General features: G+C 44.8%; 1 protein-coding gene across 1 annotated transcript in view; it reads right to left on the bottom strand.

Moving 5' to 3' along the window:
* ATP2A3 (ATPase sarcoplasmic/endoplasmic reticulum Ca2+ transporting 3) overlaps window positions 1-26,079 on the bottom strand; it is a 1,260,930-nt gene that overhangs the window by 1,024,437 nt on the left and 210,414 nt on the right. The window contains exons 2-3 of the mRNA XM_044082905.1: window positions 11,990-12,007; window positions 10,583-10,665 (exon numbers count right to left, since the gene is read on the bottom strand). Of these exons, the coding sequence (XP_043938840.1) occupies window positions 10,583-10,665; window positions 11,990-12,007 (101 nt within the window). The remainder of the gene's footprint in view (window positions 1-10,582; window positions 10,666-11,989; window positions 12,008-26,079) is intronic.

Here is a 26,079-nt window from a genome sequence, read left to right as displayed (position 1 = left end):
GGCCCTTTGAGGTGCTCCAGGTGTGAAATCTTTTCCATTTTGCTGAGTATGCCTTTCTTGTGGAAGGCCTGCGAGCTTCCATGATGATATCCTTCACTCTCTTGGATAGCTTATCCTAGTGATGAGTCAAGGTATTTTCCGGCAGCTAGTTGTAATGTTTTCATGTTGGAATGCAGAGTTTTGTAATTGTGCTGTGTCAGGAGAAGCGGCCATTGTGGAAGAAGCCATGGTTTCGTCCGTGACATGCTCTTTAGCAATGGGTACCAGTGCTGTCTTGGCCAGTCCGGAGCTATCAGAATCACTTTTGGCTGCTCTGCCCCGATCTTCAGTAAGACCTTGGTCATTAATGGAAGAGGTGGGAATGCATACACTGTTAGAGTTCTCCAGCTGAAAGAGAGGGCGTCCACTTTCCATGCTTGTGGGTGGTATGTCCTTGAGCAGAATTTCTCCAGCTGATGATTGAGTGGAGAGGCAAAGAGGTCTATGTCCGGTCTCCCCCATGACTGTGTTATCTGATGGAAGATGTCTGGGTGCAGCATCCATTCATGTGCATCCATGATGTTCCTGCTTAAGCTGTCCGCCAGTATATTGTCCTTTCCTGGTACAAACTGGGATTGCAGCTGTATATTGAGTGTCAAGGAAAGTTCCCATAGATTCATCGCCAGTCTGCAAAGTGGGTAGGAATGGGTGCCTCCTTGCTTGTTTATGTACCACATAACTGTAGTGTTGTCTGTCCTTATTAGCAAGTGGCCTTGATGTAGAAATAACTTGAAGGCCTCGATAGCATGTATCACTGCCAGCATTTCCTTTTGGTTTATGTGCATGCGTAGCTTTTTTGTGACCATAGTCCTTGAATGCATCTTCCCTCCATGTGCGCTCCCCATCCGTGGTCTGAAGCGTCCATTGTAATGGTTTGGCTGGCTATTGGTTTGCTGAAGGGCAAACCCCTGTTTGACTGGCTTGCTTGAGCTCACCACAGAAATTCCCTTTGAAGGCATGGGATGAGTGGTATCAAAGTTTCCAAGCTGTGACTGTGCTGAGTCCATAAACTCCTTAGGTACCATTGTAATTTCCTCATATGTAGCCTTGCTTGAGGAATCAGAAGAATGCAAGAAGCCATGTAACCCAGGGCCTGCAGGATTTTCCTTGCAGTCAGCTGAGTTTGTCTCGACAGGTTTTTGAAGCAATCCGGTAGTTGGTTTTGCTTTTCTTCTGTGAGGAAAGCCGTTTGGGTGGTTGTCTCTAGATCTGCACCCAGAAAAGTTATTCTTTGGGATGGTACAAGTCTTGACTTGTGAATGTTGACTGTATATCCCAAGGACTGAAGAAGGTAGATGGCATAATTCAAGTGTTTTACCAAAATTTGTTGGCTGTCCGCTTGTATAAGGCAGTCGTCCAGATACAGGTATATTTGCATCCCCTGAAGTCTGCAGTGTGCAATTACTGATGCCAGGCATTTCGTGAATACTCTGGGCGCAGTAGATAAGCCAAAGGGCAATGCTGAGAATTGATAGTGCTCTGAACCTGCAAGAAATCTGAGGTGTCTTCTGCAGCTTTGTCTGATAGGGACATGCAGGCATGCCTCCTTGAGGTCCAGAGTTACCAGCCAAGACCCCTTGCCCAGCATGGGAAGGAGTTGCTGTAGAGTCAGCATTTTGAATTTTGGCACAATGAGATAAGTATTTAGTGCGGACAAGTCGAGAATAGGCATCCATTGCTTTTCTTTTCTTGGAACAAGGAAGAGTCTGGAATAAAATCCTTGGCCTTGTTCTGAGAGGAACCTTTTCTATTGCTTTCATTTTCATTAAGTTGGAGATTTGTTTCAAAGCCTCTGCTCTTTGATTTGGTGGCAAGTCTGGCATGCCTTTTCTTTTCGGTAATGTGTGGAAATGGAACCTGTATCCCTGGTCTATTATTTGTAGTGTCTATTTGTCCCTTGTAATAATGTGCCAATTTTCTGAAAATAAGGAAAGCTTTCCACCCAAAAGGTGCTTCCAATTGAGCCCTGGTTGGCGGTGTCAAAGTAAAGTCATTGAGTCTGTTCTTGTGCAGCAGTTGTAGGCCCTGCACTACCTCTCTGGTTGGGAGGCTGCCATTGACGTCCTCTGTAGGAGCCTCTAGCTTGCCCTCTACCTCTGGCACACCTGTTCTTGCCTCTCTGAAATCTGTCTGTGTCTGGAAAGGACCAGTTCTTGGAAGGCCAATTTCTGCTGAATCTTGGTGGTTGGACTTGCATAAAATCTTTGACTGTTTGTACAGATTTTGCCTTTTCTTCAAATTTCTTTAAGACCTCCTGAGCAGTGGAGCCAAATAACTTTTGCTTTTCCAGTTGAGCATCCAGAAGCTTTGCTTTAACATGGTCTGGCAGAGATTGTTCCTTCAGCCAAGCATGCCTACGTATGACTGCACCTGTCATAGCTGACCTACATGAAGCTTCCAATGCATCATAACCACACTGCAAGAAAAGGTTGCTAACCTGTTGAGAGTTATGTACCAGATCCTGAAGTGATTTGCGATCTAGGGGTTCAGGTGAAGACAGTTTTTTATGCAATTCATCTAACAAATACTCTTGGTACTGTATCATATGAAATTGACAGTTTAAAGCCCTCATAGAAAGGGTAGCAGAAGTATACACTTTTTTACCCCATCGCTCTAAAGCCCTGGACTCCCTTTCAGAGGGGAGTGGATTTTTTGTAGAGACAGCTGCAACCCCTTTAGGGCCCTGGGAAATAGTTTCTGGATCAGCAGAGTGGGCCTTGTAAAGGAAAAGATGCGATTCCGGGACCCTGTAGTACCTATCGGGTTTGTCAGGAGCCGGAGGGAGAGTGTCAGGGGCTGTGCTAGACTCAGAGTACACATCATCAATGACATTCAAAACAGGGGGAATAGCCAAAGTCTATGCTGAGGCAAATGAAAGAAGGTCCTTAATCTCTTCCTGGAATCAGAGAATTCCTGGCCCTGCCATTGGAAATTCTCCCTCAGTGTGCAGAGTTTCCCCAAAAGACAGTTCTTCAGGAGGGGAGGCAGAAGGGATAGATTCCTCTGCATCAGAATCCTCGTAGGCTTTAAAAGCCTCCTCCTGGTAGTCCGAGAGAGCAGAGCCATCAGAGGCTTCATCTGCGGAGAGGGGATCAGAGGGCTCAACCCTGGGCCTTTTTTCTGTAGGAGGTTGAGAGCCCCTGTCCGGATGAGGTTGAGAGCCCCTAATTAGTGAAATAAGGTCCTCTGCTAGACTAAGGATCTGAGAACCTGTAGTGGGTCCCTGGGGGATAACCCTGGGAGGCATAGATTTTGAGTGTTTAGCAGCTTTAGCCCTAGAGAATGCCTTAATAGACATGGATGCAGGAGGCCTGGCTGCACCACATGCTGGTGTAGTTTTGTCTAAGGGAATGGTGTCTGAAGGTTCCTGGACACCAGATTCCAGTGGAGATTCAACAACCGATACAGTAGTGGCCTCCAGGGCAGAGGTTGTCGGTTGTACGGTTTCGGTGGACGGAAGTACCAAGGACTCTGTTTCAGCCGAGACCGAGACACTCGCGGTAGGCCTGGCCGTGGTTTCAGCCTTGTCCTTCCGTTTCTTTATTAAATGTGAAGTCGGAGTCTCCGACGGCATTTTGTAAGCAAAACTAGCCCCAAAAAAATCCTCTGCAAACTCCGACCGACGTCTTAGAGTGCGTCGGTTGAAGGAAGCACAGGCGGAACAGGCCAAGACGTTGTGGTCTGGGCCTAGGCAAGGTAGGCAATAAGAGTGGAAATCCTTATGAGGTATTTGTTTCCCACAAGTTAAACAATTATTAATTTTATCTGACATCGGCTGAGGCAAGAAAGAGTCCCCAACGGGGTACTCAGCTTTTGAAGTCTTCGGTTTAGCTGAATTACAGGAGCTGGCCGACCGGCACTTGCGAACTGCTTCTGCTTCGGGCACCACGCGGCAAGAAAGACTGAGGAAGATGGCGTCGGCTGACGCTTTCATACCCCAGGCGCTCTGACATCAGGGAAGGGGCGACATCAGCCGACGCCGGACCCAGACTTTGGAATCCGGCCGACCAAAGGGCTGCCTGAGGCAGGACAACCCATATGTGATGACTGCAGATGCATCCTTGAAGGACATCCATAACCGGGCACATGTGACAGCATTTACAAAGCAAATATAGGTGCAACTAAGCAGAGTGGAATTGTGGGAGAAAAGAACAGTTGTGTACACTTACCATAAATGTAGATGTTAGAGTGCATTTACTGTTGCAGTCATTACTTTTGGGTAATCCTGCTGGCAGGTTGCCCTCAGGTCGGCCTGAATTCCAAAGTCCTGGGTCCCGCGTCAGCCGCTGTCACCCCTTCCTGACGTCAGGTTATCAGGGTTATAAAAGATGCAGCCGACACCATTTTCTTTAGTTTTTCTTGCCCCAGAAGTCAGGTGCCCCCTAAAAGGGTAGCCAAAATTTATATACACAGAAATACATGCACCAATGTAAACATTACCTTCATCTACAACCAAATACACCACATAGGTTCCATCAGAAGAAAAAGGGGGATGGCGGGTGGATAACCTGGACTGCAACAGTGAATACACTCAAACATCTACATTTATGGTAAGTGTACACAACTGTACTATGTTCTTCATGTTTCACTGTTGCAGTCATTACTTTTGGGTAGAGTCCCAAAGCTATGGATGGGAGGCTGGAGCTAAACGGCATTAGGAGCGGCTATGAGGCCTTGCAGAACTGCAATGGCAAAGCCTGCTCTGGATTTAGAGTAGAGTGGCAGATGATAGTGCTTGGTAAAGGTGTGCACTGAACTCCCAAGTAGCAGCCTCTAAAATGTCCTTGGTTGGTACTCCCCTGAGAAAGGCTGCTGTAGTGGCTGAATGTGGCCTAATGCCCTTAGACACTGTCTTGTCATGGTGTAAGTAGCAGAAACGAATGCAGTGGCCTATCCACTTTGAAATAGCCTGCTTTGAGATTGCCTTTCCTTGTGATGCTGCAGCATATCCCACTAGTAATTGTTCTGTCTTTTGAAAGTCTTTGGTTCTGTCCAAGTAGAATCTAAGCGGTCTGTGAACGTCCAAAGAATGCAGAATTCTCTCCCCCTTGTTCTGTGGATTTGGATAAAAATTTGGCAGATGAATAGTTTGGTTAAGAGCCACACTGGACACCACCTTAGGCATAAAAGTTGGGTTTGTCTTCAGAGACCCCCTATCTGGATAAAAAAAATGATAAAAGGTTCTACAGCCATGAGTGCCTGAAGCTCTGAAACTTGTCTTGCAGAAGTTATTGCTAGGAGCAGAGCCGTTTTCCAAGATAAAAACTTTATATCAGCCATTGCAGCTGGCTCAAAAGGTGGCAGGGTGAGTTTTTCCAAGACATAGTTGAGGTCCCACACAGGCATTGGTGATTTTCTTAGAGGCCTTAAGTTTTTGGCTCCTCTGAGGTACTGTTTTAGTAAGGGATGAGAAAAGAGATTGGTGGTTCTGTATTGTAATGAGCCGATATGGCAGAGGCATGAATTTTAATAGATGAAAAAGATAGACCTTTGTCCAGCATCTCAGTTAAGTACTGCAAAATCTAAGGAATATTTGGCACAGCTGTATCAGTTCCTTGTGCCTGGTTCCAAACACAAAATCTCTTCCATTTTCCAGCATAAGATTTTCTAGTACTAGGCCTTCTGGCCTCCAAAATAACATCCATCACAGCTTTACTTAGAGATGTGTTTTGAATGGACTACATTATCCACCATGCTGCCAGGTTTAAAGTCCTGAGTTGGCTGTGCAGGATCTGACTGTTTTGCTGGGACAGTAGATGACGTATCTGAGGCAAGGTCCAAACTGGGCATTGAGACAAGCTCCTTAGTATTGGATACCAGTACTGGCGGGGCCAGGCTGGGGCAATTAGTATCATCCTTGACTTCTCCTATCTGACCTTTAGGAGTACCTTGGGGAGGAGAGGCAGAGGGGGAAATCTGTATACCGACAGGGCGTCCACATTCCATGCTTGTCTGTGATAAATCCTTGTACAGAATCTTTTTAGTTGGTAGTTGTGAGAGGAGGCAAATAGATCTATGTCCGGGCATCCCCATTTCCTTGATATCATGCTGAAGACTTGTGGATCCAGGTGCCACTCGTGGGGATCCACGAGGTTTCTGCTTAGGTCATCTGCCAGAGTATTTTTCCTTCCTGGCAGGAATTGTGCCTGCAGGTGCACTTGGTAAGTCAATACTGTGTCCCACAACGTCATGGCTAGTCTGCAAAGAGGGTAAGAATGAATGCCCCCCCTGCTTGTTTATATATCACATTACCGTGGTGTTGTCTGTCTTTATAAGAAGTTGCCCTGGATGCAGTAGGTCCTTGAAGGCCGTCAGGGCATTTTGACCTGCTAACATCTCTTTTTGATTGCTATGTAGATGCATCTGGTTTGAGGTCCATGCGCCCTGAATGCATCTTCCTGCCATGTGGGTCCCCCAGGCGTAATCTGATGCAATCGTTGTTAGGGTTTGCCTGGCTGGGAGTAATGTGAATGGCTGTCCCTTGTTTTGGTAACAAGCCTGTGCCCACCATCGAAACTCCTGCTGCAGGCAGGGAATGAGAGTAATCATAGTTTCGAGGCTGTGGCAACGTGGAGTCCAAACACTTTTTAGGTACCACTGAAGTTTCCTCATATGCAGTCTTGCATATGGAATTAGTAGGATGCCATGAAGCCCAAAGCCTGCAGAAGTTTTCTTAACTGGGCCTTTGCTGCCAGCATTTTGAAATAGGTAGTCAGTTGCCTTTGTCTGGCGTGAGATAAGCCATCTGAGCAGTTGTATTTAAGCTTGCACCCAGGAATATTATCTCTTGAGAGGGTACTAGTTTTGTTTTTTTTTCATTGACTGTGTACCCTAGGCATGTTAGAAGTCTTTTCACAAATGCCAGATGCTATAGAAGAATGTCCTTGTTCTCTGTTGAATTAGACAGTCGTCCAAGTAAGGATATATTTGTACTCCTCTGTCTGCAGAATGCGATTACTGGTGCCAGGCACTTTGGAAAGACCCTGGGCGCAGTAGATAAGCCAAAGGGTAGTGCAGAGAATTGGTAATGCATTGAGCCAGCCTTGAATCTGACATATCTTCTGCATATTTGTCTGACTGGGACATGCAGGTAAGCCTCTTTTAGGTCTAAAGTCACAAGCCAAGCGTGCTTGCCCAGCATGGGCAGAAGTTGCTGCAAAGTCAGCATCTTGAATTTTGGAATATCCAGGTATGTGTTCAAAATAGATAGATCCAGTACTAGCCTCCAGGCCTTGTCCTTTCTGGGTACCACGAACAGGTATCGAGTAAAATCCTTGTCCCTGCTCTTGCTCTGGTACTAGTTGAATGGCCCCCCATGTCCATGAGGGATGCACCTTGTTTTTATGCCTCTGCCCATTGATTTTTTGGCAGATCTGGCCAGCCGTTTGCTTTTGGCAGGGTATGGAAATGGAACTTGCAGTCTTGTGACACATATTCAAGACCCACTTGCCCTGGGTTATAATGTGCCAATTTTGTAAAAAAGTGCTAATTTTCCCCCTAAGGGGGCTGCCAGGAGATAAGTGCATGGTGCAGGCAGGGGGAAGTCATTAGGACTGTTTCCTGAATGGTTGTGATTTGTCTTCTCCAACTTTGGAGGTAGAGGCCCCCATTGCTTTCAGTGGAATGAACCTTGCGCCTGGGATCTGCCTTGAGGGCGTCTGGGTCTGCCCTTTTGAGGTCTGTGACACAGGAAAGGACCAATTCTTTGTTGGTTAGTGTCTACTGAACCTTGGTGGCTGTACTTGTAAAAAATCTTTGATTGTTTGCATAGATTTAGCTTTGTCCTCTATTTTCTTTAACACCTCTTCTACCTTAACACCAAACAAAGTATCATGCTGTAAAGGTGCATCTAATAATTTAACTTTAACATGTTCAGGCAGATTTTGTTCCTTTAACCAAGCATGCCTCCTAATTACAGAGCCTGTTACTGCGGCCCTGCAGGAGGCCTCTAAAGAATCAAAACCACATTGCAAAGTATGCTTTCCCACTTGTTCAGCTGCATGCAATATATCCTGCATTTCCTTGTTTTCTGCACATTCAGAGTTTAACATTTTCTAATTAAGCAATGCCATGTCGCTGATATTTGAGCGTATGAAACTGACAGTTTAAGGCCCTTATAGCCAAGGTAGCAGATGTGTAAACCTTTTTCCCCCCATCTATCCAGTGCCCTAGAATCCCTGTCAGAGGGGGTAGGGTTTTTTGCAGCCTTAACTCCTTTGGGACCCTGAGAAATGGTTTCTGGGTCTGCAGCAGGGTTTATAAAAAGGAATTTATGTGAGTCACGAACCCTGTAATATCTGTCAGGCTTAACAGGAGCTGGAGGAAAGGAGTCAGGGGTAAGGCTAGACACCGAAAACACATCTACAATGTCTAACACAGGTGGGACGGCTAGCGGCTTGTGCTGTGGTAGTAAGAGGAAATCCCTGAGCCTCTTTTTAGATTCTGAAAAATCCTGCCTCTCCCAGTGGAAATGCTCCCTCATGGTATACAAGGTTTCTCCAAAATAAAAGTCCTCAGGAGGAGAAGCTGAAGGTATATATTCTTCAGCATCAGAATCCTCAGAGGGGAAAAGAATATTCCTGATCAGAAGAGGAATCAGAAGAAATAGAAACCTGATCTGAAGATTCATAGTCAGTCCTCTTGCCTAGGCCTCTTATCAGGAGGGGGATGGGAGCCCCTGATCAAGGTAATCAAGTCTTCGGACATTTCGAGCATCTGCTTTTTGGGGATGGAGGCCTGTTCACGTGGCTCTTGAATTTGCTTCTTTGCCTTTGAAGGTGCTTTAGTCTTTGCCTTTGAAGTCGGTTTAATGTATAGATGTTTAGGTCTGAATACATCCTCAGAAGCCGGTGCCTGCTCAGCAGCTCCGGATCCATCTGAAGGAATAGCGTCCAAGGCTCCAATATCTTTAGTTTCCAGCAGCATAGCAGACTCCACGTGGGAGTAGGTAGCGGCCTGCGACTCTATAGTGGGCGTCAGGGGCTGTGAAAGTGCCTCACTGACAACCGGCGACTAGCTTAGGAGAAGCTTCGTCGGTTTTGGGCCTCGGTTGTCTTTTTCTTTGCGTTTTTTTGTGAACTCCGGTAGTCTGATGGCTACCCGACATTTCTGGATAATTAAACCTGCGTCCAAAGTAGTTGAATGCAAAATCATACAGACGCTTTATAGTGCGTTGGTTAAATCTAGCACAAAACAGACAACCTAGAAAGTTATGATCAGGGCCTAGGCAAGGAATATAGTAATAAAGTCCTTATGAGGTATTTGCTTCCCACAAGAAATGCAATTAACTTTTTCTGACATTGGTTCTGAAGCAAGAAAAAAGTTTCCCCAATGGGGTACTTAGCTTTATAGATGACTTCGGATCTGAAATTCGAACTCGAAATACTCAGGAGTCGGCCAACCGGCACTTGCGAACTGCTTCTGCTTCGGGCACCACGCAGCAAGAAAGACTAAAGAAAATGGCGTTGGCCACATCTTTTATACCCCTAACGACCTGACGTCACTGAAGGGGCGACAGCGGCCGACGCAGGACTCAGGACTTTGGAATTCAAGCCGACTGAGGGCAACCTGCCAGCAGGATTACCCAAAAGTAATGACTGCAACAGTGAAACACTAAGAACATCCTTACATCAGCCTCACTTGTATACCTCCCTTGGCAATCTGTCAGAGGCTTCTATGCAACTGTCTGGATGTGCAAATCACTCAACACTCCTGCATTACACTCAGCAGCACTAACAAACTCCATGACAAATGGTGTTACCTCAAAGCATAAACTGGATCACATTTGTCAGCAAGAGCAGCAGCACAGAACAGCAATAATCATGCCTCCTACACCTCCCACCTTAAAGTTCTCAGTGTACTTTGATTCACCCCTCCCATAAAGTTGCAGGAAGAAACTGCACACTAACATCAACTGCATATGTACAGCGATAGTTTAACAGGCGATAACTTACAAACAACCCACCTCACAAAAAAGGTTTAAATATTCAGCACACTGTTAGAAAAAAAATGCTAGCAGCCCTTTGAAATTATTCGGAAACTAGACACAATTAACTTATAAGGTTTCCTTAAAGCAGTAGGCAGCAAAATCTTTGTAGTGCATGGATCTCTACAAGTATGCCTGGCCATCCAGAAAAAGACTGCTTATTAAGCACCTCTAGCACATTGTCAAGATCTAGTTTCACACTAAACATAATAGCTTCCACTGCTGGCCAGCATGAGTTAGTGCCAGCAAATGGATCCTTCTGTATTTCTCTATTCAGAAACAAATCTGAACACATTGCACGCTTTCCAAATATAGGACATTATCATCCATCTAAAGCCAATATTAAGACTGATCTGTTCAACGAAGGTAGGAGAATGTTGTTTATGTGTCTGTTTAGGAATAAAAAAAAAAACTGTGGCAGGGCAAGTGTTGAAAAGTTTCCCAAACACCCACAGTTTTAAGAAATTAACTTCCGTGGGCTCTCTTTGCAAAGATTTCCACAACAGTTCCTGCTTCCTGAAATTACACTTCTAACCATCTTTCAAGAAGAATACTTACAAATGACACAAATGCAGCGAGAAGGAGAATCCGCACCAGAAGATCCTCAAACTGTTCAATCACCAACTCAAGTAATGACTTCCCTGTAAGAGTAAAACAAGAATCCATTCAGGTTGTGTCCTTAACTTGGCTAATTCAGCTCCCACAATCTGCAGTAACAGAAATTACTTAACTTGTATTTAAATTCATGAATTCTAGTCAAGTTTAACCTTCCTATTTATTAAATAAGGTTAAGCTTTGTATGCATGCAAGCAAGCTTTTATATCATGTAAGTCAATTGCAGAAATGTTGACATTAAAATTCATTAGATTTCTACCAACTATACTTGCAGCTCTGAACCTTCCTTGGTAAATTAGCAAGTATCACACACTATTTTGCATGTCAACTGAATTAAAAGTACAGGCCACATGGCCAAGTAAATAGTTCTTTGCAGAGTTACAATGCAGCTTTATCATAAACTAACATACATGGTTTACCTTTAAAATGTCGACTGTACATAGTTGAATGGCCACACCACCGAAACGTTTCTGCTAAAGCCGAACCACGAAAACTTCACAAATTTGAAAAAACCTCAAACGTCATTTCTGACCGCTCCACACCTACAAACAAGTGCTAACATGGGTCAAAAAGGGGGTGAGATTTTTGCAGTTCGGAACATCAGTATTCGAAGTTTTAAGAAGGCGCAGTTCGGTGTTTGCGGAAGTGGGTTCAACATTCCGACCATCAACATTTTGAAGGTAAACCAACATCCATACATATTACAAACGCTTTCTGCAAAAATTACTAAGTTCATATTCTTTTAACATACACAGAAGAATCCAGCCTCCCCCCACCAATCACTAGCAAACCAGATAATACTTGAAAAATGAGCAAAAGCCAAATGCAGTAGGTTAAGCACAGATGCTCAGTGGTTATTCTTTCACAGCAGATCAAGTTAAAGATGAGTTAAGGGCAGGACTTGTTTGCAATGCTGTGATCCATACCAGGGAAGTAAACTAAATGTTCTGCACATAAGAACAGAATGCAAGAATGGCAGTGATGGAAGTGAACATTTGTTTTTGGAATCAATGAATAGCTTTGTATACAAACATTTTTTTACTCATGCCCCTGAAAACTCCAGGAAAAGAAATAATTCAGGTGTGTGCTGGGGATGGCAGAACAGATGTAAATCAAAGGTGATAAACAATAATGAATGTGCACTCTGCTCCATGTCACAATCACAGCTGGGAACAAGCCTAACCCCCCCAGTCTTGGCCAGACACCAACCACAACTTTAATTCAGGAGACTGCATTAGGTGTTACAAAACACAATTTTAAGTCATCACACAACCCTTATATGAAGCAGAAATCAAGAAAACAATGTTATTTCTACAGATGAAGCATTCAGTAGAAAAATAAAAGGTTTACCTTCTTCAGCAGGCAACTCTGTTCATGCAGCAAGGCCACCATGGAAACACAGAAGAAAAAAAAAAACATGGTTACTAATCTCAATTAATATTGTACATGTAAAATGATAACAGTTACAATTATTTCATTGTTGAATGCACTGTTCTGCATAATTTTCTTCATTACTACTCATACTGTGAAAAAAGCACTCTGGATACACAGTGAGACAGCCACAAGCCAGCAGATTGCTCTCATTCCCAAAATATCACAAAATGTCATCATGTAGTTGAGTAAGTGCCAACATGCATGCAAAAGGAATAAAACCATCAACAACACTCTGATGGTTTTATATAGTCATGCAATGCTTACCCAGACTAAGTAGACACCATTTCCTTTCTCTTCCCAAACACAAGAAATGAAATATCCAGTTTTTGTCACAACATAATTTCTAGCAGAAATCTGCAACAATACAGCCTGGTATTCTACTGATGATGCAGGCATACTTTCACAGCTGTCCAGACTTTGACAAAATGTTCAGATTTTTGCCTCATATTTTTTGGGCCTGTTCCTCATACAATTTGCGGTTTTCTGGCAAAGCACTGAGGACTGAAGTCACTAAATTTATTTAACATTTGTTTACTGGGAAAGTCCAACTGGGACACAGCACATTTTCAGTGGAGGTACGGGGAGAAACGCTACAGATGCAGGTCTTTGGAATGAGAGAGGAAACTGAAGCACCTGGAGGAAACCCATGCGACTGCAGGGAGGACATGCAGACTCCACACAGAAGACACCTCAGACGAGAATCGAACCAGAGAACCTCTTGCTGTGGGCAGCAATGCTAACTGCTGCATCACTGTGCTGCCCAACAATGGCATACATTTTGAGTTTCAGACTTGATAACCTTCAAAAAATGAATGCTAATGCAAAACTTATTCGGTTTAATAACAGCATTTAAAATCTGCTCCTATTTTTTGGCTTTGTCCAAATTTCTTGTTCTACGAGGCTGAACGGTATGGACTCATCTTTACACCACTTCAAAATGCAGTCAAGAAGTGAAATATCCACCTACATGCATCACATGTTGTTGAAAAGACTACTTCTTACCAAGATGAAGCCATCACAAAGTGCTGGTCTACAGCACTGATAAGTAACTAGTCTTAGAACTAAACATCTATTTTGTTATTCATATCAGAAGTCTTGTCCTCAGTTCCTTTTCAACCATAACCCAAGCTTATTTTATTGTGGCACTCAAAGTTACAATATGTTTAACTGTTTGCTGTCCTTATTTAAACAAGTTATAGAAAGCCCAGTTGAGTCCCACTTGCCATAAATGTAAATGTTAGACTACATCAATGTTGTAGCACGGATTCTTGTGTCTTCCTGTCAGCAGAAGCCTGCAACTGGCCCGATTCCCACAGTTTTTGCATCATCCATAGCCAAACGACATCCAGACATCAGTCAGGGTAGACAAGCCCAAGTGGCCTAATGGACAAGGCACTGGCCTAATAAGCCAAGGATTGTGGGTTCAGTCCTATCTGGGATGATAAAATCTCAATACAAGAAGCACTTTTTGACAAGAGCTTGGTACAATGGTCAAGGTGTTTACCTTACAAACACAAAGTACAGGGTTTAATTCTCATGGTTGGGAAGCACGGCTAAGATTAAAAAAGTCCTCGGAGGTTGAAAGCATAGCAATTACTTATGAAACATAAGAAGTGTGCCTGTCGACACCATCTTCAGGTCCAAGTAGTGAACAAGAAGTCTAAGGTCTAAAGACAGTACAACCTCCCAGTTGTCTGGATTTGATTGAAAAGGACAAAACATAGAAGGCACTAAAGGGATGATGGAGATAAGAGGACTATCTGCAGAGAATTCATCTATCCCTTGCACCTAGCAAGGGGAATAAAAGCAGTAAGTAAATAGAGTGGTTGAAGGGTGGCAGTATGTACTGTAACACTGACCTACTCAAACATCTACAATTATGGCATGTGGAACAAAAAGTACAGTTTTGTACCTACCATAAATGTAGATGTTCGGGTGCTCATACAGCTGCAGTCATAACAGATGGGTTATCCTGCCATCAGGCAGGTCCTCGGTTGGCCGAATTCCAAAGTCTAGGTCCGGCGTCGGTTATCGTCGCTTCTTCCCTGACGTCAGTGTGGCAGGGGTATAAAAGGCAGCCGACGCCATTTTCTTCAGTTTTTCTTGCCCCAGATGTCAGGTGCCCCCAGAAGGATGCAATGTTGATAAATCAAAAACAGTAGTTCCAAGCAAATACACCATAAAAGAATACCCCAAAAAAGGTTATATGAAAAATGTTTGTCATAAGGCCTGTCCTAAGAGGGGATGGAGGGAGGGAAACCTGGAGTGCAGCTGTATGAGCACTCAAACATCTACATTTATGGTAGGTACAAAACTGTACTATGTTCATCGTGCATACAGCTGCAGTCATAACAGATGGGTAGAATCCCAAAGCTAAGTAAGGGTGGTAGGCACTAAGTGGAACTAGGAGGGGCTAGGATGCCCTGCAGGACTGCTGTGGCAAAGCCCGCTCTAGATTTTGAGTATAGTGGAAGGTGATGGTGCTTGGAAAAAGTGTGCACTGAACTCCAGGTGGCTGCTTCCAAAATGTCCTTGGTAGGGACCCCCTGAGGAAGGCTGCAGAGGTAGCTGTGGCTCTGGTGGAGTGGGATCTGATGCATGCAGGCACAGTTTTTCCATGAAATGAGTAACAAAAGCGTATGCAGTGGGCTATCCATTTTGAAACTGTCTGTTTGGAAATGGCCTTTCCCTGAGCACCTGCAGCATAGGCCACAAAGATGCTGGCTCGAAGGGAGGAAGGGTCAGCTTTTCCAATACAAAGTTGAGGTCCCAAGCAGGGACTGGTGGTTTCCTTGGGGTTTTATATTCTTTGCCCCTCTGAGGAACTGCCTTAAGAGAGGGTGAGAGAATAAAGGAGGATCTGTGTTGTATTGTGCAGAAATGGCTGAAGTGTGGATCTTGATGGAGGAGAAGGAAAGTCCATTGTTTAACATGTCAGCTACGTACTGTAAAATTTGAGGTATATTTATTACCCAAGGATTCTGTCCCTTTTCTTGATTCCAGGCACAAAATCGTTTCCATTTGTCGGAGTAGGCCTTTCTAGTAGAGGGTCTTCTGGCCTCCAAGATGACATCCTGCACCTCCTTGGAGAGGAGAAACTGTTGGGAAATCAAGGAATTCTCCATGCAGCTAGATTTAGAGTTTTGAGATTGCTGTGAAGGGCTTTGTAGTTGTGCTGGGACAACAGAAGAGGGACTAGAGGCAGGATCCATGGTGGGGAATGCGTCAGGCTCTTCAAGAGCGGATACCAGTGTTGTCTTGGCCAGTCTGGAGCAATGAGAATCATTTTCAGCCTCTCTGCTCTGGCTTTTAATAGAACTTTGGGCAGCAGAGGAAGAGGCGGGAAGGCATAGACTGTCAATGTAAGGAAAGTGCGTCCACTTTCCAGGCCTGTGGATGATAGGTCCTTGAACAAAATTTTTTCAACTGGCAATTTCTGTGGGTAGCAAAGAGATCTATGTCTGGTTGCCCCCATGCCTGAGTTATCTTTGTGAAAACTTGAGGATGCAACTTCCATTCGTGTGGATCTGTCATATTTCTGCTTAGGTTGTCTGCCAGTGTGTTTTCCTTCCCTGGCAGGAATTGTGCCTGTAGTTGAATTTGCAATTCCAGTGCTGTGTTCCATAAGGTCATGGCTTGCCTGCACAGGGAGTATGAATGAGTTCCCCCCTGTTTGTTTATGTACCACATCACTGTGGTGTTGTCTGTCCTGATCAACAGCTGGCCGGGACGCAGTAGGTCTTTGAAGGTCATAATAGCCTTTTGCACGGCTAGCATTTCCTTTTGGTTGATGTGAAGGTGCTTCTCTTTTCGGGTCCATTTTCCCTGAATGCACTGATCTATCATGTGTGCTCCCCAGGCATAGTCTAAGGCGTCTGTTGTGATGATTTGAGTTGCTTGAGGTACACAAAGGAAGACCTGTGTTTCTTTGGCAAGCTTGAGTCCACCACAAAAATTCCTTTTGAAGGCATGGAATGAGTGGTATAATTGCTTCCAAGCTGTGGCTGTGTTGAGACCATATGTTTTTCAGGTACCATTGAAGTTTCCTCATATGCAGCTTTGCACATGGGATTAGTAGGATGCAAGATGCCATGAATCCCAGAGCCTGCAGGACTTTCCTTGCAGTTAGCCTGGTGTAAGTTGCCATTTTCTGAAGTATTGAGACAGTTGCCCTTGCTTGTCTGGCGTGAGGTAGGCCATCTGGGTGGTTGTATCCAAGCTGGCACCCAGGAAAATTATTTGTTGAGAGGGTATTAGTTTTGATTTCTTTTTGTTGACTGTGTATCCCAGGAAGTTCAACAGTTTTATTACAAACGCCGGGTGCTGCAGTAGTATGTCCTTGCTGTCCGCTTGGATCAGGCAGTCGTCCAGATATGGGTAGATTTGTATCCCTTGTAGTCTGCAGAAGGCGATTACTGATGCCAGGCATTTCGTAAACACTCTGGGTGCAGTAGATAAGCCAAAGGGCAATGCAGAGAATTGGTAATGGGTTGAACCTGCAAGAAATCTGAGGTATCTTCTGCAATCTTGTCTGATAGGGACATGCAGGTATGCCTCCTTGAGGTCCAATGTTACCAGCCAAGACTCCTTGCCCAGCATGGGAAGAAGCTGCTGTAATGTGAGCATCTTGAATTTTGGCACCTGTAGATAAGTGTTTAGGATGGATAGGTCTAAGATAGGTCTCCAATCTTTGTCTTTCCTTGGTACCAGGAATAGTCTGGAATAAAACCCTTGACCTTGTTCTTTTGCAGGTACCTCTAATTGCTTTCATGTCCATGAGAGCCGAAACTTGTTTTTGTGCCTCTGCCCTTTGATTTTGTGGCAGGTTTGGCATGCCTCTCATTTTTGGAAGGGTGTGAAAGTGGAACCTGTAGCCTCTGTCTATAATGTCCAGAATCCATTTTTCTTTTGTAACAATATGCCAATTTTTTGAGAATAATGTCAGTTTTCCGCCCAAAGGTGCTACCATTAAAGCTTTGCTTGGCAGGTGTTGGGGGAAGTCATTGTGTCGGTTTTCTAAAAGACTGTGATCTATCTTCTCCTCCTCTTGGGGCTGGTGCTTGCCACTGTCTGGCTCAAAGATCCTTGAGGTTGCCCTCTACCCCTTGGGTGCCTGTATCTGCCCCTTTGAGGTCTGTCTGTGGCTGGAAAGGACCAATTTTTTGAAGGCCAGTTTCTGCTGAAATGTGGAGGCTGTACCCGCAGGAAATCTTTCACTGTTTGCATTGATTTCGCTTTTTCCTCCATTTTCTTTAGCACCTCCTCAGCTTTAACACCAAACAATACATCTTTTTGAAGAGGTGCATCTAATAATTTAGCTTTGACATGATCTGGTAAGGTTTGCTCTTTGAGCCAAGCATGCCTTCGTATAACAGACCCCGTAACAGCAGCTCTACATGAGGCCTCTAAAGCATCAAAACCACACTGCAAGGTATGCTTACCCACTTGCTCTGCACCATGCAACAAATCCTGCAACTCTTTTAAATCTGGTTGTTCTGGTTGTGTCATCTTGCTTTTCAGCGGAGATATCAAAAACTGCTGATACTTTAACATATGGAACTGACAGTTTAATGCCCTCATGGTTAAAGTGGCCGAGGTGTACACCTTTTTCCCCCACCTTTCTAAAGCTCTGGAATCTCTCTGAAGGTAATGGGTTTTTAGCAGTAGAGGCCTTAATTCCCTTGGGACCCTGTGAAATTGTTTCTGGGTCAGCAGTATGGCTTTTGTATAGAAACTGGTGTGAATCAGGAACCCGGTAATACCTGTCTGGTTTAACAGGAGCTGGAGGCAAAGAATCTGGATTAAGGCTGGCTTCTGTGTACACATCATCCAATACATCTAAAACAGGAGGGATATCCAGAGGCCTATGCTGGGGGAGCAGAAGAAATTCCCGGAGCCTTTTCTTGGAATCTGAGTAATCTTGGCCTTCCCAATGAAAGTGTTCCCTCAATGTATGCAGGGTTTCCCCAAAAGAGAAGTCCTCAGGGGGGGAGACCGAGGGAATAGACTCCTCTGCATCAGAGTCTTCGAATGGAGAATAGGCATAATCCTGGTCCTCAGATAGTTCTGAGGTAATAGAAGCTTGATCTGAGGAAGGGTGGTCTTCCTCTAATCTGGGCCTTTTGTCAGAGGGGGGTTGAGAACCCCTGATAAGAGTAATCAAATCCTCAGCCATTTTAAGCATCTATTTTTTAGGCATGGTGCCTTGAGAGGGGGTCTGAGGAACCGGTTTTTTGGTTTTCATGGCTGCTTTAGATTTAGTGAAGGCTTTAAATAGAGAAGGAGGAAAACCTGAAGACCCCTTGAGAAATGGCAGGCCTGTCTAAATTCTGAGTTTCCCTGCCAGGAGTGGCGTCGGGATCTGTAGTAGGAATGGTGGCTGAGGAGCCTGCGACATCGGGTACTGAAGAGACTGGTAATGCATTGTCATCGGTAGTCAGGGGCTGCGTAAGCGCCTCGCTGAGTACCGGAGAACCAGTAGTCTGCCTTAGCGTGGTTTCAGTAGGTGGTGCGGACCTCGTATGTCGGTCCTTATCTTTGCGTTTTTTGCTCAAAACTGGAGTCTGAGTATCCGACGACATAATATAATTAAATTTTTTGCCGAAAAAGTGAAGGGCGAACTCCGCCCGACGCTTAATAGTGCATTTATTGAATCTAGCACAGAAACGGCAGGCCGAGACGTCGTGGTCTGGGCCTAAGCAAGGTATACAGAAAGAGTGGAAAACCTTATGCGGTATTTGCTTCCCACAAGAAATGCAATTAACTTTGTCTGACATCGGTCTGAGGCAAGAAAAGTTTCCCCAACGGGGTTCTTAGCTTTCAAGAAGACTTCGGCTGAAATACTTTCATAAATCTCAGGAGCTGGCCGACTGGCACTTGTGAACTGCTTCTGCTTCGGGCACCGCGCGGCAAGAAAGACTGAAGAAAATGGCATCGGCTGCCTCTTTTATACCCCTGCCACACTGACGTCAGGGAAGAAGCGACGACAACAGACGCCGGACCTAGACTTTGGAATTCGGCCGACCGAGGACCCGCCTGACGGCAGGATAACCCATCTGTTATGACTGCAGCTGTATGCACGATGAACATCTAAACTATGTTCTTTGTAATCAGTGTTGAAGTAATGATTCTTGGTAAGACTCCCAAATCTAACAGGTGGGTGGTAGGTCATCCGTATGACCCCAGGAAATTAAGTTTTTGCAGGATGGCTGTGGCTAATCCTGCTCTAGCCCTTAAGGCATTGCCTATTATAGTTGCTTGTAAAGGTGTACAGTGAATTCCATGTCTCTGCCTCTGGGTAGGGACTCCTTTGAGGAAAGCAGTGGGAGCTGCCCATGCCTCATGGAATGGGCTTTAATATGTCCAAGCAGATATTTTCCATGGTACGAGTAACAAGACTTTATACAATTTGCTAGCCATATTGAAATGCTGTGTTTGAAGACACGCCTGTTCAGTTTACCTTCTGCGAAAAACATCACCAGTAATTAGTATGTTCTACTACCGTTTTTTGACTTATTTAAACAGTGCCTCATCTGCCTGTGCACTTTCAGGGAATGAAGGATGATCTGCCCTGTTCTGTGGATCTGGGAAGACTACGTTGGCGGATAGCCTGGTTTAGGTAAGTTCTGATACCATCTTGGACACAAAGGATGGGTTTTGTTCTAGGGGTTACCCTAACCCTGTGAAAGGCAGTGAAAGATTCCTTACACGAGAGCTTGTAGGTCTAAAACCATCTTTGCTAATATGACATCTTAAAGAAAAATGGCCTTCCAGATGAGCATCTTTAGAGAAACAGTAGCAGCAAAGGGGGCAAGGTTGGTTTCTTTAACACAATTAAGATCCCAGGCATGAATAGGAGTAATTCTGGGTGCTTTCCAGTGAATTACCCCTTTTCAGAAAAGCTTCATGTGGAGGTGCTATAAGAAAGGTGGAATATTGTGCATGCAAGCTGATATGACCGATGCATTTTTAGGAATCACTGAAGTTCTCCCATATGTAACTTTGCAAGTGGATCATGAGAATGCAGAATGTAATGTTTCCCAGAATCCTCAGGAATTATCCTACTGGGATGTGTTTATTTGGAGGCAGGCCCGTCAACAGCTCTATTTTGTTCCGAGAGCAAGGCTTTCTACTGGTGTAAATCTATGAGGGCTCCCAGAAAGAGGATCCTTGTTTGAGGAAATGTTTGTGACTTTTGAAGACTTGAGATGAAACCTACCTTCTGAACGCAAACTACAGTGATGTGCAAGGCATCTAGGGGTCTCTGCTGTGGATCTTCCCTGAATGAGGCAGTAGTAGTCAAGCAGCGGTAAATATGAACTTCAAGAGTTCTACAGTGCAGAGGAGCCAAGCATTTTGTGAAAGCTCTGGGAGCAATGGACAGCCAAAATGTTAAAGCAGAGAACTGGGAGAGCCTGCTGCTACTAATCATAGGTATCTTCTGAGACAGTTTACTACGGGGACATGAAGGTAAGCGTCTTGTCTATAGTGATCATAAAGGCATCTTGGAAAATCATGGGTGCACTGACTTGCAGGCAGTTTACATTCCATCATAAGACAATGGGATGGCAGATATCCTGTGCAAAACCTTAACACCCACCCATGAATGGATGCTTCACAGGGAGGTATTTCTGGATCTAATTCACAGGTGGAGTATACCACAGGCAGATCTGTTTGCCTCCTCCCAGAACAGACAAATGCCCCTCTTTTGCACATGGCTTCCCCATCCACAAGCCTGAAGGGTGGACACTACCTCCTTTTCTTGGGAGGGAATGTTCCTGTATGCCTTCCCTGCATTTCCTTAGATTCACAAAGTCCTCCTAAAAATACAGAAGGAGGAACCAAAAATCCTGCTGGAGACTTCCTTCTGGCCAAGACAGCATTGGTTTCCACTACTTTACCTTGCTGGGTGTTGGCATTGCGTAGGTTAGCCTCCCAACCTAGATCTGATGCATTTGAGTAATGATGCTGTCTGGGTGGAGGGGTCTGCACACATACCCCTTTGACTGAGGGCAATGGTAGCAATCCAGCAGGACAGCTCCCTTTTTAAGCAGGGAAGAGTAGGAAGTTTTGTTTCCAAGGGATGAGCGCTGGTTCCAAGAATTTCTCAAGACCCACTGAAACTTCCTCATGTACATCCTGGCTAGGGGGACCACAGGAATCAAGAAAGCCATGTATCCTAGGATTCTGAGAAACTCCCTAGCCGAGATGGTTCGTATAAGGTAGCAGGGAGTGGAAGAACTGAGTAAGAAATTCCACTTTCTGGGCAGGGACAAAGACTGACATCATGTCTGTCCTTATCCTGCACCCCAGAAAAACAATCTTGGGAAGGAGTCATTTGAGACTTTAGGTAATTCACCATGAAGCCTAGCCTCTGCAAGAACTTGCAAACCTTGTCCAAGTGCTCAAACAGGGTGAGAGAATCCTGGTGCAGAAGAAGGTAGTCGTCCAAATAAGGATAAATTTGTGTGCCCTGCAGTCTACAATGTGCAATGACTGGGGCTAGACACTTAATGGAAAACTCTTGGGGCTGTGGACAGCCTAAAGGGTAAGGAATTAAAAGAATTAAAAATGTGAAGAACCCACTGAGAAACGTAAAAATTTCCTGCAAGTAGGATGAATAGAGATGTGAAGGTAAGCATCCTTCAGATCCAGGGAGGCTATGAAGGCTTGTTGAGGAAAAAAGGGAAGAAGGTGCTGTAATGTGAGAATTTTAAACATAGGCACCTTGAGGAAGAGACTGTGGTGGAATAAGTAGAGTATGGGTCTCCAAGGACCATCTTTTCTTGGAACCAAATACATCCTGGAATAGAACCCCTTGGCTAACTAATCCTCGGGTACTAGTTCTAAAGTTCCCTGAGAGAGGAGTTGGCTCAGGATAGAGGGAAAAAGTGGAAAGTGATTGAGTGGGGGTTGAGGAACTCCCTAAAAGGGTGGAATTGCCCACCAAGTCATGAAGTATCCCCTCTCAGTTGATGGATAGCACTCACCGTCTGTGCTGATTTTCTGCCAGGAGGGTAGAAAAAGGGTTAGGTGTAGGGATGGGGGGTGGTACTGGGTAAGGAAAGAGTCACAGTGGAGTAGCTCTATCTGGGTCTAGCTGCCTCCAAAAGGAAGGAGTGGTAGTAGTAGAAGATCTAGGAGCAGACCATTACCTAGGATGTCTCCGTCACTTGGACTGAGTTGCAGAGGAATGACAGGACTACCTCTTGACAAAATTAGCCTTTTGAGGGTAACTTCTATGGAATCTATTTACAGGTGAAACCAATAAATGTTTAAGATTTTGTAAGTCTTTACATTTTTCCTGCAGAGACTTAAGTAACTATTCAGAGGCAGTTTCAAAGATGGCTTTGTTGTCCAAAGGGGCATCTAACAACTTGGCTTGTACATCCATAGGTAAAGGCTGACGTCTCAACCATGAAAACCTCCTTGACACAGAACCAGAAGCAGCAGACTTTGCCCAAGTGTCATAGCTGCACTTTAGTGTCTGGTCACTTGAGAAACTGTCGACAGAAGGGTACTCAGTTGGGCTTGGCTGGTGGGTCTGGAACCTCAAACAGAAGGGGAGAGGCCTTGGTCAGGGAGTCTAAAGCAAACTTGGCTATGTGGGTCTGATAATTAATGTCTCTAATGGCCAAGGCGGAAGTATATACTTCCTTCCCCAACCTGTCCATAAATTTACTGTCTTTATCAGTAGGGAAAAGGGAAGAGGAAAGTAGTTGTCTAGAGGACTTCTCTGCTGACACTAGACTGCAGGGTCTGCTGGTGGGTTCTTGAAAAGGTACTACTGCTTTGCAGACACTTTGGAGGATGTGACTCTGGGCTCTGAGAGGCAGCAGAAAAAGCATCCTAGAATGCTGGAAGCAAAGATGGGACTGCAGATGGTAAGGGCCGTTCCATCTGCATGAGTTAAAAGCATCTTTTTTCGTCTCAGAAACACCTGAAATGTTGCCTAAGCAGGGAAATGGTATCCCCAAAGGAGAAATCTTTTCCAGGGGAATCAGGAGTGAGGGACTCTTCTTCTGGAGTTACAGTTGAGGTAGGAGTAGTTGTAGGCCTGGGTGCGGACATAGTGGATGGCAAGGCAGCAGTAGGCCCCTCTGAAGCCACGAGCCATGGTTCCCCTTCACCATCAGGCTCTGATGGTTGAATAACTTCAGCAGACATACTCTGGGTATCTGCTGAACCAGCTTCCATTTCAGTTTCCGGCTGCAGTGAAATACCTGATGTCCGAAGCTATCCTGGGCTGAAACTTGCTCCAGAATCTCACCCTACAACTGAGACGCAGCTTGGGTATCGGGCTTAACTTTCATGGCCTTCTTCATAGGCGGCTCTTCCGAGGTGCCCGCTCAGCTTCACAGTACAGACGCCAAACGTTGGAAAAGTACAGTTTTGTACCTACCATAAATGTAGATGTTCGAAGATCCACATTGCTGCAGTCCTTACACTTGGGTAGTCCGCTGTCCACGGTCGGCCCGAATATCAAAGTATAAGGCTGACGTCGGTCAGGGCGCATTTAACTGACGTCAGGACGTCAGGGTACAAATGCGCATGACCGACGTCATATCCTCAGTCTTTTCTTGCCCCAGATGTCAGAAGACCTTAAAAATAAAGGTCAAAACCAAAAGACAGCAAACAAATAACCAACCACCCTTGCACTAACTATATGTACAATATATACAATATACACAATATGTACAACCCAACCCACACAACCACCTCCAACTACAGAGGGAAGGAGGGAGGTAAATTGGACTGCAGCAATGTGGATCTTCTAACATCTACATTTATGGTAGGTACAAAACTGTACTATGTTCTTCATCTCACATTGCTGCAGTCCTTACACTTGGGTAGAATCCCAAAGCAGAGGTAAGGGAGGATGGCTAACTATAAGGAAGCAGGAGCTGCCAAAATGCCCTGCAAAACCGCAGTGGCAAAACCAGCCCTGGACTTAGAGTAAAGTGGCAGGTGATAATGCCTAGAGAAAGTATGCACAGAACTCCAAGTAGCTGCCTCCAAAATATCCTTGGTTGCCACTCCCTCAAAAAAGCTGTTGAAGTGGCAGTAGCCCAAGTGGAATGAGGCCTAATCCCAGCTGGAACCTCCTTGCCATGATGGGAATAACAGAAAGCAATGCAAAACCCAATCCACTTAGAAATAGTTTGTTTTGACACAGGCTTGCCCTGAGAACTCAAAGCAAAAGAAACAAACAACTGCTGAGACTGCCTGAACCCTTTAGTTCTGTCCAAATAATAACGCAACTGCCTGTGTACATCCAAAGTGTGCAAAATCTTTTCCCCTTATTTTGGGGATTTGCATAAAAAGTAGGCAAATGAATAGTCTGGTTTAAAGCCACACTAGAAACCACCTTAGGCATAAAGGAAGGATTAGTACGTAATGATACCCTATCCTTATGGAAAATCAAGAAAGGCTCAACTGCCATAAGGGCCTGTAATTCAGAAACCCTTCTTGCAGAGGTAATGGCCAACAAAAAAGCAGTCTTCCATGATAAATATTTCAACTCAGCAGTAGCTGCAGGCTCAAAAGGTTGTAGAGTGAGTTTCTCCAACACAAAATTGAGATCCCAAGCAGGAGTAGGAGCCCTTCGTGGGGGTCTTATATTCTTTGCCCCTCTAAGAAATTGCTTGAACAAAGGATGAGAAAACAATGGCGGGTCGCAACCATAGTGAGCTGAAATTGCTGCAGCATGAACTTTAATAGAAGAGAAAGACAAACCTTTGTCTAGTAACTCAGTAAGATATTGAAGAGCCACACACAAATTAGGCTCAGAAACATCAAAATCTTTTGCTGCACTCCAAAATAAAAATCTCTTCCATTTATCAGCGTACACTTTCCTTGTACTAGGCCTTCTAGCTTCCAAAATAACATTCAAAACTTGCTGAGGAAGTGGAGGCCCATTATGGTTCAAAACAGAATATGCCAGGCTGTTAGGTGCAGAGAGTGAAGCTTGACATTGAGCAAATGGCTGTCCTCCTGTGACAACAGGTGTGGAATCGAAGGCAAAGGCCATGGAGGCTTCCGTACTAGACTTCTTAGTAATGGGTACCAGTGCTGTCGAGGCCAATCTGGAGCTATTAAAATCATCCTTGGCTTGTCCTGTCTGACCTTCAGAAGTACCTTTGGGAGGAGAGGCAGAGGTGGAAAGGCATACACATGAAGATTGCTCCAATTGAAAGAAAGAGCATCCACTCTCCAAGCTGTGGGATGAAACCTTTTCGTGCAAAACTTTGGCAGCTGATGGTTTAGTGGAGAAGCGAACAGATCTATGTCTGGAGTTCCCCATGACACTGTCAATTTCTGAAATACATGAGGATCCAATTTCCACTCGTGGGGATCCATAATTCGCCTGCTCAACACATCTGCTAAGGAGTTCTGTGCTCCTGGCAGAAACCTTGCCTGAAGATTGAGCTGTAAACTGAGAGCAGTCTCCCACAAAATCATTGCTTGCCTGCATAGAGGATAAGAATGCGTTCCCCTTGCTTGTTGATGTACCACATGACAGTTGTGTTGTCTGTTAGAATCAACACCTGTCCTGGAAGAAGGAATTCCTTGAAAGCTATTAATGCAAACTGGACTGCTAACATCTCCTTCATGTTGATATGTAGATGTTGTAGTCTGACAGGCCACTTGTTTTGTATCCACTTTCCATTTAGATGAGCTCCCCAAGCTTTGTCTGAGGCATCTGTCGTTAAAATCTGACTTGCCTCTGGCGGGTCACAGAGAGTCCCTTGTTTAGGTGACATTCCTGAGCCCACCACAAAAATTCCTTCTGAATGCAAGGTATTATTTGAATGACAGTGTCCAGATCCTGGCAGTGCTGTGTCCATACATTTTGAGATACCATTGTAGCTTCCTCATATGCAGTTTGGCATTGGGAAGCACCAGAATACAAGATGCCATGAACCCTAAGGCTTGAAGGACTGTCCTTGCAGTCAGCCCGGACTGATGAGATAGTTGATGGAAGTAAAGGGATAGACTCTTTTGTT

This window comes from Protopterus annectens, chromosome 9.part0, assembly GCF_019279795.1.
Source record: "Protopterus annectens isolate FY-2018-M chromosome 9.part0, PAN1.0, whole genome shotgun sequence".
In the NCBI taxonomy this organism is placed as follows: Eukaryota; Metazoa; Chordata; order Ceratodontiformes; family Protopteridae; genus Protopterus; species Protopterus annectens.
Note: the sequence above shows the minus strand (reverse complement) of the source record. Positions and strands in the feature narration are given on the sequence as shown.